The sequence below is a fragment of the Culicoides brevitarsis genome, chromosome 3 (genome assembly GCF_036172545.1).
Source record: "Culicoides brevitarsis isolate CSIRO-B50_1 chromosome 3, AGI_CSIRO_Cbre_v1, whole genome shotgun sequence".
Classification (NCBI taxonomy): Eukaryota; Metazoa; Arthropoda; class Insecta; order Diptera; family Ceratopogonidae; genus Culicoides; species Culicoides brevitarsis.
In genome coordinates this window covers 6,659,208-6,676,828 of record NC_087087.1, presented here as the reverse complement: position 1 = coordinate 6,676,828, position 17,621 = coordinate 6,659,208, and the positions used below count along the sequence as shown (strand labels likewise).

General features: G+C 27.0%; 2 protein-coding genes across 8 annotated transcripts; one reads left to right on the top strand and one right to left on the bottom strand.

Annotated features, from left to right (window-relative positions):
* Positions 1-9: 9 nt before the first annotated feature.
* Positions 10-11,222, top strand: LOC134836170 (uncharacterized). Of its 7 annotated transcripts, none has more exons than XR_010162257.1 (4): positions 10-325; positions 390-1,107; positions 2,221-2,295; positions 4,879-5,017. XR_010162257.1 is itself a non-coding variant. In XM_063851418.1 (4 exons), the coding sequence occupies exons 1-4, from the start codon at positions 937-939 to the stop codon at positions 8,097-8,099; spliced, it is 723 nt and encodes a 240-aa protein (XP_063707488.1). In that variant the 5' UTR covers positions 801-936; the 3' UTR covers positions 8,100-8,133. The 7 variants fall into 7 exon arrangements, 6 of the variants coding, with proteins under 6 accessions (XP_063707488.1, XP_063707490.1, XP_063707493.1 ...); XM_063851418.1 differs by lacking the exons at positions 10-325; positions 4,879-5,017 and adding exons at positions 7,556-7,746; positions 7,814-8,133 and having other exon boundaries at positions 801-1,107; XM_063851420.1 differs by lacking the exons at positions 10-325; positions 4,879-5,017 and adding exons at positions 4,580-4,672; positions 5,537-5,951 and having other exon boundaries at positions 801-1,107.
* On the bottom strand, positions 11,129-16,115 carry LOC134836169 (leucine-zipper-like transcriptional regulator 1 homolog). The gene is made up of 3 exons (XM_063851416.1): positions 14,714-16,115; positions 12,755-13,636; positions 11,129-11,480 (listed from the first exon to the last, which is right to left on the bottom strand). Exons 1-3 carry the CDS (start codon positions 16,009-16,011, stop codon positions 11,318-11,320), a joined length of 2,343 nt encoding a protein of 780 aa, XP_063707486.1. The 5' UTR covers positions 16,012-16,115; the 3' UTR covers positions 11,129-11,317.
* Between the last annotated feature and the right edge of the window lie 1,506 nt (positions 16,116-17,621).

The window sequence follows — 17,621 nt, the reverse complement described above, 5'->3', positions numbered from 1 at the left end:
CAAAAAGCAATAAAGCAAAAAGAGACGCCGTCAAATTAATTAAAAATTAGTCGGAAAATATCCGAAAAAAGCGTGAAAAAGTGAGCTAGATTACCAAATGAGACGCGCATCTGAAGAATTTTCACGAAAGTAACGAGAAAATTGCAAGAAAAGTTGGGCGCAAACGAAATTTTGTGAAAAATGGCGAAACGGGTTCACAATTCCGACGAATTGTTCGAGCTCAAGTGGAGCAACTACAGCCAATCCATCACCGATGAGATTTATAACATTCGTCAGAACGATTGTTTGGTCGATTTGACCTTTTGTTGCGAAGGCGTCACCATAGGTAAGCAAAATTTCAATTTTTTCCGCGATTTTTGTAAAAAAAAACATTTTTTTGCGTCTCACAGGATGCCATAAATTATTAATTTACGCATGCAGTCCGGTGCTTCGGCAAATTCTCACCGCAAATCCGTCGCCGCATCCCATAATTTACATCACGGACATCAAATTGCCGATTTTGCAGGCAGTTCTCAAGTACATCTACCAAGGCGAAGTTCAAATTTCCAAGTCGGATCTCGTGGCGTTCATGAAAGCAGCGGATTCCTTCCAAATTCGCGGTTTGCAGAACCGAAGCGGCAGCGTTAGCTCGAATCTTGATGCTGCAAAGAAACGACGCACATTCGAAGGGAGCGCGGGACCGTCGACAGCGACGTTAACGAGTCTCGGCAGAGATCCGCTCACGTCGACAATGATGAAGGAGGAACAAGCGCATGACACGAGCAATTTGGATTTTTCGGAATTTGAGAATGAATGTACGTTTGGGGCGAATGACGAGTCGTCGATGGATGAGACGCACTTTTCGTCGGCAAGTGCAGCAGCATTGACACCGACAGTTCAGCAAACGGCACAAAAGTTGCGGCGATTTATCAAGAGTTCGGCAACGGGATTGAAGTTATGAATGAGTATGAGCAACATGGCGCATTGACGGATGAGAAGCGGGAGGATTTGTCGCAGCTGGTGTCGGAATTTATGGCGAAGGGAGTTGTTAAAGGCGGAAGAGCGGGACATGAAGCGATTGCGGAAGCTACTTTGATACTTTTCCCCGGCACGTTTGAAGATGATCCGGTAAGGTTTTTGTTGGATTTGGGAGGTTTTTGGGTTTTTTTCAAAGTTTTTGTTCTGAAAATAATTTTTTGAGAGTTAAAAACTCATTTTTTTAACAGAAAAGTTTATTGAGAAAATATTCGAAAAAAAATTAAAAAGATTTCATTTCGAAAACTAAAAAAATTATTTCGAAAATAGAAAAAAAATAAAACTGAGGAAATTTTTTGAAATATTCGAAAAAAATTCATAAACTGAGAAAATTTCATTTCAAAAATTGAAATATTTTGAGTTGTAAAAATTTCGTTTCGAAAAAAATTTCAAATATTTAAAAATTGGAAAATTTTATTTCGAAAATAAAAAAAATTATTTCAAAAACTAAAAAATTTATTTTGAAAATTTTTATTCCGAAAAAATTTAAAAAAAAATCATTTCGAAAACAATTTTTTTTCGAGAAATAAAAATTCCATTAAAATTTAAATATTCGAACACTAAAAATTTTTCAAACATTCGAAAAAAAATGAAAAACTGAAAAAAAATAATCTCGAAAGTTATTTAAAAAATATTAGAAAAAAAAACTAAAAAATAATTTTAAATTTCGAATAAAAAATTCGAAAACTAAAAAACTTTCATTTCAAAAATTATTTTAAATATTCAAAAAAAAATAAATAAATAAAAAATTTTTTATTTCATTTTGAAAATTTAAATAAAAAAAAATTTTTGAAATTAAAATTTTTATTTTGAAAACTAAAAGATTTATTTTGAAAATTTTTATTCATTTAAATAAAGATTTTATTTAGAAAATTATTTTAAATATTCGAAAACTAAAAATTTTATACAGAAATTAAAAATTTTATTTCGAAAATAAAAAAAACTTAAATATTTGAAAAAAAATTAAAACATTCAGAAATTATTTCAAAAATTAAAAGTTTCTTTTAGAAAAATTTTTCTTCGAAAACTGAAAAAATTTCAATTCGAAAAAAAAATAAAAATTTTATTTCGAAAAAAATTTTAAATATTCGACAACTAAAATACTCGTTTTGATAAAAAAAAAAAAAACTCAAATATGGAACAAAAACTTTGAAATAAATATTTAAAGAATAAATTTAATGTTTACATTATTTTTAATTTGTACAGAAAACATTGGCTGAAGCACTTTACAATCGACTTAGCAGACAAACCCAACAACGTTACGGAACCGAATCACCTGAGGTGAGTGTTGATTTTCATTTTTTGTTTGTTTTAACAAAATGTCAGAATACGAATGAGAGTCTGGGTCGCGATTCCCCCTATTTCAAAATTTTTCATGTAATTTTTTTTTATTGAAATTGTGTCGAAAGAAGTGAAAACCTGTGAAAAAAATCAAATTTTTGCAAAAAAAAAAAAATTAACAGGTAAGTGCCTTCTTATCTCCGTGCGCCGCGTAAATTTAAGTCCGCCATGCCATTCGAACAAAGTCAAGTCTAATCATCTCACGTCGCATTTTATTCTGTATTTATAGACAGTTGCTTCCGCCATTGGCTGTGTTGACCTTCTTAGTGATGAAGATTTTGATGAATTTGAAGTGAGTACCTTTTTTTCGAGTGTTCCGTCGTTGCTTTTGTCTCATTTCTCTCCGTTTTTCTTCTTCCGTAGCGACCCTTGCGTGAATTGAAACGGCGTCGAATGCGCTCGAATCTCAAACAAATTGAGCACGACTTGATGATTTTCGTGGCGCGATCCTTGGCAAATATTCCGTCGAAGCATCAGGACTCGTCGAAGGCGTTCATTTTTAATCCGCTCAATAAAGATTTGTCCGTGCAGGTCGATTTGGATGCGGCATGCACGTTGAAGACGCAGGCAATTTGTCCCGTGTGTAAGGAGATGATTGAGGTTGAAAGTGTGGCGAAGCGACAATCGCGCGGCATGAAGTATCGCTTTAACAGCTTGAATTACGTGAATCACGTGAAGGATCATTTGAAATAAGAGATTTGAGAAGTTATGAGGAAATTTTTTCACATTTGACGTTTTGAGATGTTATTTTTAGTTTGAATTAGCAAGAAACGATTTTCAAATTTTTAACCGTCTTTTTTTGAATTGACATTTGTGAAATTTTTATTTAAAAATTTTTTAAATTTTGGTCAATTGGCATGATTTTTGAGCCAAAATTCGAAAATATTTTGAATTTTGAACTCGAAATTAGCAAAAAAAAAAAAAACTATTTCATTTAAAGATTTTTTAATCTAAATTTGTCAAAATTCAAAAATAATTTTAGTTTTTTGAACAATTTTTATAAGTATTTAGCAATAATTTTAATTTTATTTGTTTGATTCAGCAAAGAATTAATTTTAAATTTTTAGCTTTTATTTTTTTAAACTGACATTTTTAAAATTTTAGTTTAATTATGTCAAATTTTTATGAATTTTCAACTAAAATCGAATATTTTTAATTTAATAGGTTAGAATAAGCAGAACATGATTTTCAAATTCTTAATGTTAATTTTTTTTTAATTGACATCTTAAAAATTTAATATTTTTAAAAATTTCTGAAAATTTTGAAAAATGTTTTTAAGCAATTTTTGCAAAAAAATATAAAATTTTGAAATGTTTTTATAAGATTTAGTTTTAAAATTAAAATTTTAACGGTCGATTTTTGAATTGACATTTTAAAAATTTTAACCTAAAATCTCAAAACTTAAAAAAAATATTTTTTATTTAAGTTTTTCTCATTTTGAATTATTTTAGAACCAAATTCAAAAATTTTTTGAATGTCTGAATCAAAATTAGCAAAAAAAAAAATTTTAAAATTCTTAACGGATTTTTTTTTTGAATTTATAATTATAAAATTTTTAAATCAAAATATTAAATTTTGAGCAAGTTTTAAGAATTTCTTTTTTGAAAAATTTTTGAAAATATTTTTCTTTATTTTTAAATTTTTTTTCTTAATTTTTTAAAATGTTTTTAATCAGATTTAGCTTTAAAATTTTTAACGGTCTATTTTTAAATTGACATTTGTAAAATTTTTATTTAAAAATGTCTAAAAATTTAAAAAAAATTTAAAAATTAATAAAAAAAAGTTTAAAAATTTTTAAATTTCTTTAAGTTTTTAAAAATTTTTAATGGTTTTTGAGCCAAAATTCAAAAATTTTCATAAAATTTAAGTTAGAAATAACAAAAAAATAATTTTGAAATTTTTAACGGATATTTTTTGAATTGACATTTATAAAATTTTTGATAAAAACTTAAGTTTTTTTTAGAATTTTTTTGCATAAAAATTTGAAATTAAATAATTTTTTTCGAAATGTGAAAAAAATTTCCTCGTTGTAGTTTTTTTTTTTATTTAAATTAAGAAAAAATTGATGAATTATTTTTAAAAAGTTTTCTTAAATAAAACGAGTGCTTTCATTTATTTTGTGTGCTAAAAAAACCGGACTTTCTTTGTACATTTAAATTCAAAAAACAAAAAAATCATCCAAAAATTCGAGTCATTTGATCCCTGAAACGCTTTTTTGTTTTAGGATATCCATTCTTTGTTAACGGTAAAACAGGAACAGATATTCAGTGTTGAAGATATTGTCAGTGAGAATGACACCTTTAGAATTCCAGCAGTGGTGAGAACTTTCTTCTTCTTCTTCCTTCTTTCACACAAATTCTGTTTCTTTCTTCTACTCTTTCTCCCCTGAAAAAAAAATCATTCAGGACAAATGCAATCATTTCCTTTGTCGCGATCCAGAAATCTTCTCGATTTTCGATTCTCGACGCCAAAAAAAAAAAAAAAAAAAAAAAATTAAACAAAAAATTTCTCATCACTTCTTAGTGCTTCAAAATAACCACGCAGCGTCGTCGTCGTGCCCACACCTCGGCAATTTGGCATGCGTTCGACATAAACGAAGAGACGAATCACGCGAGATGCCGAAAATGCGACACCACGGTCATGCACAACAAGAAAGCGACGAGTAATTTGTTGAAGCACGCGAAAAAAGACGAAGAGCATTTGAAATGGTTCACGCGACTTTCGAGGTCGCTCCAAAATCACATCGAATTTGACGAGACCCAGTCAGATTCGGATTACTAAGCAAAAATTCGGGGGAATCGCTGTCCATGGCGCCTTACAAAAAATCACAAAATTAAAAAAAATTCTCACAGACGTCACAAAAATCATCTTTTCGCAAATCCTACGTATGGAACGCCTTCCATTTAGACCAAGAAGCGCGCAAAGCAACCTGTCGCCTTTGCAGCAAAGTCATAACAATCACGAAAAAAAACGGCTCCTGCAACTTACGACGACACCTGAAGCGAGACAAAACCCACGTCAATTGGTTCAACGAAAAAATCTCGTTGCAAGTCTTGCCCGAACCGGAAATCATCGAAACTGTCAAAAACGAACCCATCCTCGATTGATTTTGATTGCATTTGTCCCGAAACCTGCCGATTTGTAAATAAAAAAAATTTCCTTTTTCTCTCCTTCACGTTAGTACCATATGCCGTCGCACACGGATAACACGGAAAAAATTCGCGAAAAAGTCTTTCGGCTGGCGGAAAAGTGGAAACTCGACTACATTTCCGCGAAAAAAGCGACGCATCCGTCACTCTTGAATTACAGCAATGCGCAAGCCATCGTTACCGTGGACTTTGACGAGACGGGCAAACTTGTGACGATAATCGAGTGTGTCATTTGCACGAAACCCATTCGGATAGGATATGGCAAAACAATGACGCGCCATGGATACAGCTATAACTTTACAAACACAAATTTCTTTCATCATCTGCGGACGCATTTTCGATAAAAAAAAATGTTTCGGAAAAATCTAGAGAGTAGCGTCGTAGATGTTAGTGGCTATATTTATTTTGCTTATTCAAAAATGTTATGAATAAATAAGAAGATTTATATTGAACTTGAATGTGTGGCGTTTTGGAGTCTTTGTCCTTGCGTTGATTTTTAAAAGTTGAAAATTTGATGTTCGAACTTTTTTTCAATGGATTTTTATTAAAAAAATTTTATTTTTTTTTAATTCATTAAAAATTTGTTTAAAAATTCTTAAAAATTTAATTTTGATAAAAACTCTTAAATTTTAATTTATTTTTTTTTTATTATTTTTTTTTTATTCAAAAAAAAAAAAACATATTTTTGCCTAAATTATTTTTTTTTTATTTTTATGATTTTTATTTATTTGCTAAAATTTATTAATTAAATTGATTAAAAATCTAAACAAATTTAAAAAAAAAAAATTTAAAAAAAAAAAAAAAAAAAAAATTTACACAATTATTAATTTTTTTTAATTCTTGAAAAATTTATTTTAAAATTAAAAAAATTAAATTTTGCCGAATATTCTTCAGAAATTTTCGAAATATTTTTTTTAATTATTATTTTTTTCAAATTATTTTTTTTATGAAATTCAGTACTTTTTTTTAAATTCTTATTAGATTTGTTTAGTTTTGAAAAATTTTAGATTCCTTATTTTTATAAAGGCAATATTGATTAAATATCTCAAAGCGATTAAAAAATTAAATTAAAAAAATTAAAATTAAATTTTTGTAAATTTTTGAAGAAAGAGCTATTTTTTTCTAAATTCTCTCATTTGCATAGTTTTAATTTTTTTGAATAAAAAATTTAAGATAAATTTTATTTTATTTTTTTTAAATTTAAAAATTAATATTTTAATTAAAAAAAATGTTCGTCCTGTCGTTTTATTTTTTTATCTGTTAAAATTCTGAATTTAATTAATTAATTTTAAAAAATATTCAAATAAATTTTTTTTTTAATTCTTTTTTTTAGAGATTTTTTTTTAAATAATTTTTTTAAAAGAATTTTCACAATAATGCAACTTTTTTTACAAAAATAAAACAAATTTATCGTGTTTTCAAATTTTTTAAAAATTGTTTTGAATTTCAAAAATTTCTTTTAATTTAAAAAAGTAAGAATTACTTAGAAAAATTTAAATTAAAAAAATTAAATTCTAAAAAGTAAAATCTTTGCAAATTTTTGAAAAAAAATTTTTTTTTAATTCTTACATTGATATATGTTTTTTCAATATAAAATTTATAGGGAAAAATCTATTTTTTCTTAAATTAAAAATTGCATTATTTGAATAAAAAAAATTAAAAATAAAAAAATTTAAAAATAAAAAAAAATTAAAATTATTAAGAAATTTTTTAAAACAAAAATTTACAAAAAAAAAATAATAATTTCAAAAATTCATAAATTAATAATTTTCTTATAAATTTACTCAATTTTTTTTTTAACTTTTTGAAATATTTTTTTTAATTTCAACTTATTTTTAAAAATTTATTAAAAAAAAATCAATTAAAAAAATATTTATTTAAAATTTCAATTAAAAAATTAAATTTTTAATTAAAAAAAAAATAATTAAAATTTTTCAAAATTTTGTTGTTGATTGTTTATCGGGGCATCCTCCCAATCTCTCATTTGTCTGGCATGGCGCATCTTTCATAAAAAAAAAAATTTCTGATGAAAAAAACTGAAAATATTTTAGGAAAATTCAAAACCTCCTTATCCAACTACTAACCCGGAACCCACTGAAATGGTAATAAAACCCGAACCGAATCCGAATCTCTACGAAGACGAAGGCTTACTTTATCCCGAAGTAACGTACAACACGCCGCCCGAATCGTCAATCACCTCATCACACGAACCACAGTCGATGATGAACGAACAGTCGATGATGTAAGAATTTCTCGTTTTTTCCTTAAATTTCTAAAATTTTATTCAAATTTCGGGTTTTTTCTTTCAGACCTACCTCGCACATGAATGATCTCCCAATACTCAGCAAAAAGTTGCGCACTGTCGCCATTACCAATTATCGCAAGTTCAAATTCCGCTCGGAGCCCGTGTTTCACGTGTTTTTCCGCGACAACGACATTAAGGGAAAAATCCAGTGTCCGGAATGCCAAAAATGGATCTCCATCACGCTCGGCAAGAGTTACGAAGGTGCTCCGCGTAACTGGATCAGCTCCAATTTTGTCACTCACTTCAAAGGACGACATTCCGAATACATGCAATTCCTCAAGCCATTCTAGAAATAAAGAGAAAAAAAGTCATTTTTTGCTTGAAATCCGAACCCAGACTCTTTTTTCGCGGCTCAAGTCTCGAAATTTTACTCAAAAAAATAATTTTCCTTCGTAGGTTCCCCGCATCAAGCACGAAAAAAGCGATTTTCCGATTCAGAATAAGTATCTGCTTGCGGCGAGTGCCTTGCAAGTGCGCGATCTCGATGCTCTTATGACGCGAATGCAACTCGAATTGCGTGGGCTTTGCGAAAAATGGATCGATGACGTCATCGAAGGACTCGGTTCGGATGCCTTGAGCAAAGTAACCGACTTCCAGCCACGAATTGTGGTCGATGTCGATGATGCAGGCAAACTTTATTCGTCTGTCGAGTGTTTCTTGTGTCGCAAAGACATCCGGGTTGGCTTCAAAAAATGCCGAAGTGCCCTCGGGCTCAAATGCAACTTCATACGAGGCAATTTCGATCGACATTTTAACGTTCATCACAACATTAAAAATTAATTTTAACAAAAAACCCCTGAAAAATGTTGATTTTTGATGATTTTCTGGACTTGATTAAAAAAAATAATTTAAAAAAAATTTTCTTCGATTTTTTTTTTGCTACCAGAACTCCGAAAAAGAATTTTTTGTGCAAAAAAAACTCAAATTTTCTTCAATTTTAGGTTTTTCATCGAACAGTTTCAAAGAAAAAACCTTTGCGAAAAATTCGTGAGCCTTCGCCCGACTTCGATGAAGCGCCAATCGATCCGTTGGTCGACAAATATGCGTATGCGGCACGTGAATTGCGCATTCCCGCCATCGAAACGTTCCTCGAGGAGACAAAGGAGGAGCTTGAGGTGCGTGCGAAAAAATGGATGGATGATTGGAAGCTGCCAAAAGCGTCGAAAAATGGCTTGTTGGCTGACGGGCAATTGCCGATCGTGATTTTTGATGTCGATCGTACCGGAATGCTTTTCTCCATGGTGCAATGTGTTTTGTGCGCGAAACAAGTGAGAGTCGGATGCACGAAATGTAACACGAAAAATGGGCTGAAATGCGTTTTTCATCGAGGAAATTTTAATGCACACATGAAAATACATCACAAGGAATATGTTTTCAATAAAGAAAGTTAATTGAAGAAGAAAAATTTGTGTTTTTATTTTTTTCTTGAAGAAATTTCAGCGAATTGTATCAAAAAATGTTTCATTTTCCCTTTGGAGTAATTTTTTCAAAATTTTTTTTTTTAATTAAAAATTATAAAATTTGATTTTTAAATTTTTTTTATGGGTTTCAGAGAAATTTTTTAAAGAAAAATTATTTTTTGCTAATTTTTTTAAAATTAATTTTATAAATATTAATTTTTTTTTTTTTTAATAATATTTTTTTTTTTTTTTTTTTAATTTATTTTTTTTTTTTTTAAAAAATTTTAATTTAAATTTTTTAATATTATTTTATTTATTTTTTTAAATTTGAAATAGATATTAGGTATTTTTTCTGATTTTTTTTTTATTTTTGTGAATCGAATTTTATTTTTTTTTATTAATTTAATTTTGAAACAAAATATTTTCTAATATTAGTTTTTTTAAAATAAAATTAAATTTATTTTTTAATTAAAAATTTAAAAAAAAAAATTTCAAAAAATCTACATAAAAAGATTTTGAAAAATCAATTTTAAAAAAATATTTAAAGAAAATATTTTTAAATTTCGTTTTTTAAAAAAAAAAATTTTAAATAAAAAAAAAAATTTTTATTTTGCAAAATTGGAAAAATTTAAAAAATTAATTTTGAAAAATTAATTATATTTGAAAATATTTTTAAAAAATAATAAAAAATTTATAAAAAAAAATTTAATATTTGCTTAAAAATAAAATATTTTTTTAAAATTAAAATTAAAAATTAAAAATTCATAAAACCTTTAATCATATAATTTAATTTTTTGAAATTTTTTAAATTGATTTTTAAAAAAAAAAATTTAAAAAATTAAAAATTTAAAATAATTTAAAAATTTTAAAAAAAAAAATATTTAAAAAATAATAAAATTTATATTAAAATTAAATTATTTTTTTTAATAAATTTTAAATTAAATTTTTTAATTATTTTGAAAAAAATTAATTTAATTATTTATTTAATTTTCAAATCTTTAAAAAATATAAACTATCATTTTTTTCCTAAAATTTTTTTTTTTTCCATTATTATTTGAAAAAAATTTTTATTGAAATCAATTTTGTCATTTTTGAAAATTTTTCATAAACTATTAAAAATCATTTTTAAAATAAATTAAAATTAAAAAAAAAAATAAAAAAAAATTAAAAATTTTATTAAAAAAAATAATTTTTTTTATATTTTTGAATTAAAAATAACATAATTAAAAAATAATTAAGTTTTAATTATTTATTTAATTAATTATCTTTAATAAATTTTAAAAACTTCGGAAAAATTTCCTCCTTTGTAACATGAAACATTTTTCATAATTGCCTCAGACTCTTTAAAAAAAATTATTTCCAATAAAAAAATCTCACCTTCTACCTTCATTTTTGCCTTCTTTCAGGTCCAACTGTTACCATCCGAGCTAATCAAACAAGAAATCGACGCTTCTTCATACTTTTCCCCTCCTTCACCGCCTGCCTTCGATCTCGCCTCCCAAATCATCCTCCAGCCTCCGTCGCAATCCGAAAAATATTTATTGGCCTCCGCCAAGCTGGAAATCCCCGATGTCGAATCTTATGTCAAGCAAATGCGCTACGAACTGCGTTACTTGGCGGAAAAATGGAAAACGGACTATCTCGCGACACGAGAAACAACAACGCCGTTAGCCTTAAAACTGCAAGAATCGCCGGAACCGCAAATCGAAGTCGATGTCGATGATGCCGGAAAACTTTACGCCACGATCGAGTGCGTTTTGTGCAGCAAAATTATCCGCATCGGTTTCAACAGGTACAAAACGCTGGAAGGCATGAAACATCGTCTCAACGGAGGAAACTTCAATTCGCACTTGAGGAACCATTTTCGCGACTTTTAAAGGGAAAAACTTGAATTTTTTTAATAGAATAATATAGAGATTTATATTTTTGTTTCAATATTTTTTTGTGTCTTGTCCTTAAAAAGATAATTCAATAAAATTTGATTAAAAGTTAGGTTAGACTCATGTCAGCCAGTCCATGAGATAAAAGATAAAATCGCGTTTTGTGCATCAAACGCTTAAAATTCTGCGTAAAATTGTGGCGCGCACAACTTCTAAAATGATTTTACTCTAAATATCACTGTGAATACTAATCGTTGATAGATCGTGTTTTGTGCTGCGAATTTTGTCGAGAGCAACTGCCATCTCCGTGATGATGTCCAAGAGGAGATCTCGGTTCAGCAAACGCATTCGCGGGAGACGAGCTACTTGCGAAAAGTCATGGACGATCATTCTGTAAAAAAAAATAAAAAAAAAATTAATTTCAATTTTATTGCCATTTTTTATCGATAAAGGTAAGAATTCTATAAAAAATAATAAAAATATTTTAAAAAAAATTTCTCGTGAATTTGAAAAAAATAATTTTATATTTTCGCAAAAATGAATTTTTTAGGAATTGAATATTAAAAAATATTAAAAAGTTGTTAATTTTAAATTATAATTTTTTTTTTAATTACAAAATTAATTTTTTTTCATGAAATATTAAAAAAAATTTTTAATAAAAAAATTTTTTAAATTAAAAATTAAAAAAATTATTTATTAAAAAAATTTTAAAAATATTAAAAAGTTGTTAAAATATTTTTAATATAAAATTAAATATTTTCATAAAATTTTTTAAAATTTATTTTAAAAAACTATTTCCTCAAAATATTTTTTATCGATTATTTTGTGAAAAAATGTAAGAATATATTTTTTAAAAACAAAAAACCCTTTGAAAAATAAAAAAAATATTTTTTTATAGAATTTTGTTTTTATAATTGATTTAATTTAATTTGATTTCAAATTATATATTTTTTTTAAAATTATTTTTTTTTTGACAGAAAACTAATTTTTTTCATGAAATTTATTGAAAAATGTAAAAAAAAATTAAATATGATTTTTTTAAGGTTGTTTAGTAAATTGAAAGCTCAAAATTATTTATTGAAAATTATTAAAAAAAAATAAAATAAATATATTTGAAAGTTCATAAAAATTAAACTTTTTTTCTTTAAATAATTTTTTAAAATTTTTTTTCTAAATTCAGTTTTGAAAGAATTTTTAATTTTTTAAATTCATTTAGGTTTGTATTTTTTTTTAAAAAAAATAAAAAAATTAATTGAAAAATTTGTAAAAATTTATAAAAATTTTAAATAATTTTCCTATTTTTTGAAAAAAATATTAAATAATTTTAAATTTTAAAAATATTTAAATTAAATTTTTAATTTTTTTAAAATAAAATTTTTTTATTAAAATATTTTTTTTTTTAGAATTAGAATTTAAAAAATAAATAAATATTTAAAAAAAAAATAAAATTTTAAGACATTTAATTTTAGAAAAAAATTTTAAGAATTTTTTTTTTTAATAATTTATTTATTTTTAAATTTTTTAAAAAATTTAAAAAAAAAATTACAAAAAAAATTTATTTTTTTTTTTAAATTTAAAAATAATTTAAAAAAAATTTAAAAAAAAAATTAAATTAAATTTAAAAAATAAACTAAAAATTTATTTTAAAAAAATAAAATTACTCACTTGAGGGCATAATTCTTAATATCCGGAACATTCATGCGATCACTTGCTTCCAAAATCTGCAAAACATTGTCGTACGTAATATTATTCTCCAAATTATGCTTACAAAAAGCCTGCAACCGATTATTCGTAAATCCATAAAAACACGGAGCCTGAAAGAGATACAACGACTCTTCCGCCGGCATTTTTGTCGTGTCTCCATGATAAATGTACCGCAACAACGAATTAAAAGCCTCGATACTCGGCACCGTGTCGCCAATCTGAATATTAACCGTATTGTCTTCCGGCATAAAAGACCGAAAATACGCATGAAAATACGTGCAACGAGCCGCAAGGATACTTTTGTGCGCCGGAATCATTTGTCCATTCAACGCCAAATTAATGTCACAAAAATCCTTGCCGCCCGAACTCAAAAATGCCGCCATATCCGTTTCGAGTGTCGTTCCAATTGTCTTGTCATAATGGAAATTGTGCGAAAGATTCTTGCCCGGATTCAAGCGTTTTCGCACAATTTCGACAATTAGCGGCTTTTCGAGCGTCACAAAATCCGGCGACATCACAATCTCGTAATACTGATCCTCCTTGACGATGTAACTCAGGCAGTAGTCCTTGATGATGTCCAAATCCATGCGATCCGCATTCAGAAGGGCATCCAAGACGTTTTCTTTGGAAATGCGATATTCCAAGTATTGAACGCAGAGTTGTTCGAGGCGCGGAATTAAGAATTGAACGGCGAGTGTGTAGACATCCATCATGAGAATTACGACTTTTTTGCTGATGGGCTCCTTGCTGAACTCAATGCGATCCGTGTAGATGTAGTGCAAGACCATATCGAAAGCTGCTGCGCCGACATTCGGCATTTTTACTTCCAACATTGGGCGTTCACTGAAAAAAAATTTTAAAAAATTAATTAAATTAAAAAAAAATGTTTTTTGATACAAAATTTTTTTTAAAGGAAAATTTTTGAAATTTTTAAATAATTTTAATTTAATTTAAATTAATTTTTAATATTTTCCATTTTAAATTTTTTCCCTATTTATCTTAAGATTTTTAATTAAATAAAAATTATTAGATTTTTTTGTTTGTTTCGATTTCTCTTCATTTTCTAAAATTTATTTTTTTTTTAATTCTTCCTTCAAAAATTAAATTTTGTAAAATTTTTCTTAAACAAATAAATTATAATTTATTATTTAAAAAATTATTTTGTAAAAACTTAATTAAAAATTAATTTTAATAAAAAAGAATTAAAAAAATTTTATTAAAAAAATTATAAATTTTAATTAAAAAAAAAATTAAAAAAATAAAAAAAATAAAGTAAAGAAGAAAAAATAAATAAACAATATAAAAATATGAAAAAAAAAATTAATTTTATTTAAAAAAATAATGAATTTTAATTAAAAAAATAAATTTTAATTAAAAAAAAATTTATTAAATTTTAATTATAAAAAGTTACTAATTTTAATTAAAAAAAAATCAATTTTAATTTTTAAAAATTATTAAATTTAAAGAAGACAAAAATATCTAATTTAATTTAAATAAACAAAAAAATGAATTTTAATTTAAAAAAAATAATAAATTTTAGTTATAAAAAATTATAAATTTCAATTAAATTAAAAAAAAATGAAAAATTAACAAAAAAAAATATGATTAAAAAAAATAATAAATATTAATTAAAAAATAATAAAATTAAATTAAATTTAATTATTAAATTTAAAAAAATAAAATTAAAATAATATTTTAAAAATAAATTTAAAATTATTTTTTAATTAAAAAAAATATATTAAAAGAAAATTTGTAAAAAATAATTTTTTTTCGTATTTTTTTTTGCTTAGTTTTTTTTAATTTCTAAATTTTATTATTCAATTTTTGTTCATAAAAAAATTAAAAATTTTATTTTTTTAAAATTTTGATTTGTAAAAAAATTATTTGAGATGAAATTTAAGAAAAAAATTAAATTCTTACCTAAAAGGAACCTCAACCGTTCCAAAAATCTTCTCAAAATGCTCATTCCTCTCAATCCTCGCTGCCAATATCTTATCTCTCAAATACTGCGACCTTGCCGCAATTATCGCCTGATGTCCCGGAATGCGAGTTTCTTCCGTGCCCACAATAAAAGTGACATCACAGAACGTCTTACTCTCAAGCAGCTTCCCAAAATCATCGTGCAACGTGCATTTCGGATAACTCGAGAACTGAAACCTGAACATATCGCCCGAACGGAGATTTTTATCGATTGTTCCGCCAAAAATGTACATTGCATCCCCAACAACTGCCGCTGCGTGAAAAAGTCTTCCGCTCGGGACCTGAGAATCGGGCGCAATTTGAACCAAACTCCAAACTTGCGAATCGAGATCGTAACAATGCAAGTCGTTGGGCAACGTTGAGTCAGCTGCGCCGCCAAAAACGTACAAAAAGCGATCGTGATGCACCATTGTGTGTCCAAAACGTCGCGACGGAGGCGGTTCACTTCCCCGAAGAATCTCGTTGGTTATGCGACGCCATGTATTTGTCTCAAAATTGAATTCGAACAACGTGTTGGTGATCAAAAGACCTGATTGGCCCGAAAAAACGTACATGCAACCACGTGACTCGACGACAGCGACGGGAAAATTGCAACAAGTCGGCGGGCGATCGCCCAGCTGCTCAACTTCCTGCCATTGATGGATGTTACTGTTGTCGTTGAGTGCAATAGTCCACATATCATTCAATCGGGCATTCCCGTCATACCCGGCATAGATCCATAATTTGTCTTTGTACACGGCAGCGCCATGAGCTGATCTCGCAACGGGCGTTTTTCCGACAAATCTCCATTCCAACCACTGTCCATTGTGAAATTTGTACTCAAAAAGGTCATTTTTGTTCGTCAAATTGCTGTTACTTTGCAATTCGCCCGTATATCCGCCAAAAACGAACATACTTTGGTTATAAATGACCGCGGAATGATGATAACGTGGCGCCGGCGGCGATCCCGACGAAAATCGAATTTTACTCCAAGACTTGTCCTTGCAATCGAACCGGATCAAGTCATTCAACATACTTTTCCCGTTGTCGCCGCCGAACACGTAAACGCCATCCATCCAACTGACGCACGTGTGTTTGCTCCGACGAGCGCCCACAAAGGCATCCATCTCCATCATGCGTTTCCATTGATGCACCTGATGAATTATCTCGAAATTTGGGTTGAATTCCAGCAAGAGACTGATGTTGTCGCACGAAGCCAAGCTGGAGACGTTTACTGGTTTCGTTTTGTGGTGTGCCATTGTTTTGAGCTTCGGGCAAGGACTTTACTTCATTTCATGCGCTTAAAATTAGTTTAAAATGCGGAAAAATGCTTTTTTTTAGTTTTTGTTTGAGATAATTTTTGGGAGGTAAGTGACGATAACAAAGGGGATTTCGATAAATCGATGTTTAAAAAGTAGGGATGTCAAGTTTGAATATTTAAAAATTTTAGATTTGAATATTCATTTGACAAATTTTTAAAATTTTTGAATTTTATGAGAATATTTTTAAATTTTTTTCATTTTTTCAAAAAAAAAAAAATTTTTTTTGGAGTAATAAATTTCATATTAAAACTTGTCCAAAAAATTTTCGAAAAATTTTAAAATTTTTGATTCTTTTGAGAAAAATTTTAAAATTTTTGATTGTTTCTAAAAATTAACTTTTTGAGTGTCATACTTGTCAAAAAATTTCAGATTTTTTTTTCTTGAAGTTTTTCTTATAAGAAAAGATTTTAATTTTTTGATTTTAACCTAAAAATAAATAAATTTTCGGCGATTCGTAGATGTCAAATCTTGCTTCAAATGGATAAAAATTTATCAGGGGGCTCTAATTTATCATTTTTAATCATTTTTTAACTCAAAACTGCCAAAAAATTGAAACTGAAAAAAAAAAATTTTTTCTTTGACACAGTTTTGATTTGAAAACTAAATCAAGAGCAAAACTGTGTCAAAAACTGTCAAAAACTGTGTCAAAGCAATTTTTGTCAAATCTTGCTCCAAATGGATAAAAATTTGTCAAAGGGCTCTAATTTATCATTTTTAATCATTTTATAACTCAAAACTGCCAAAAAATTGAAACTGAAAAAAAATTTTTTTCTTTGACACAGTTTTGATTTGAAAACTAAATCAAGAGCAAAACTGTGTCAAAAACTGTGTCAAAGCAATTTTTGTCAAATCTTGCTCCAAATGGATAAAAATTTGTCAAAGGGCTCTAATTTATCATTTTTAATCATTTTATAACTCAAAACTGCCAAAAAAAAAATTGAAACTGAAAAAAAATTTTTTCTTTGACATAGTTTTGATTTGAAAACTAAATCAAGAGCAAAACTGTGTCAAAAACTATGTCAAAAACTGTGTCAAAGCAATTTTTGTCAAATCTTGCTCCAAATGGATAAAAATTTGTCAAAGGGCCCTAATTTATCATTTTTAATCATTTTATAACTCAAAACTGCCAAAAAACTGAAACTGAAAAATTTTTTTTTCTTTGACACAGTTTTGATTTGAAAACTAAATCAAGAGCAAAACTGTGTCAAAAACTATGTCAAAAACTGTGTCAAAGCAATTTTTGTCAAATCTTGCTCCAAATGGATAAAAATTTGTCAAAGGGCCCTAATTTATCATTTTTAATCATTTTATAACTCAAAACTGCCAAAAAACTGAAACTGAAAAATTTTTTTTTCTTTGACACAGTTTTGATTTGAAAACTAAATCAAGAGCAAAACTGTGTCAAAAACTGTGTCAAAGCAATTTCTGTCAAATCTTGCTCCAAATGGATAAAAATTTGTCAAAGGGCTCTAATTTATCATTTTTAATCATTTTATAACTCAAAACTGCCAAAAAATTTAAACTGAAAAAAAATTTTTTCTTTGACA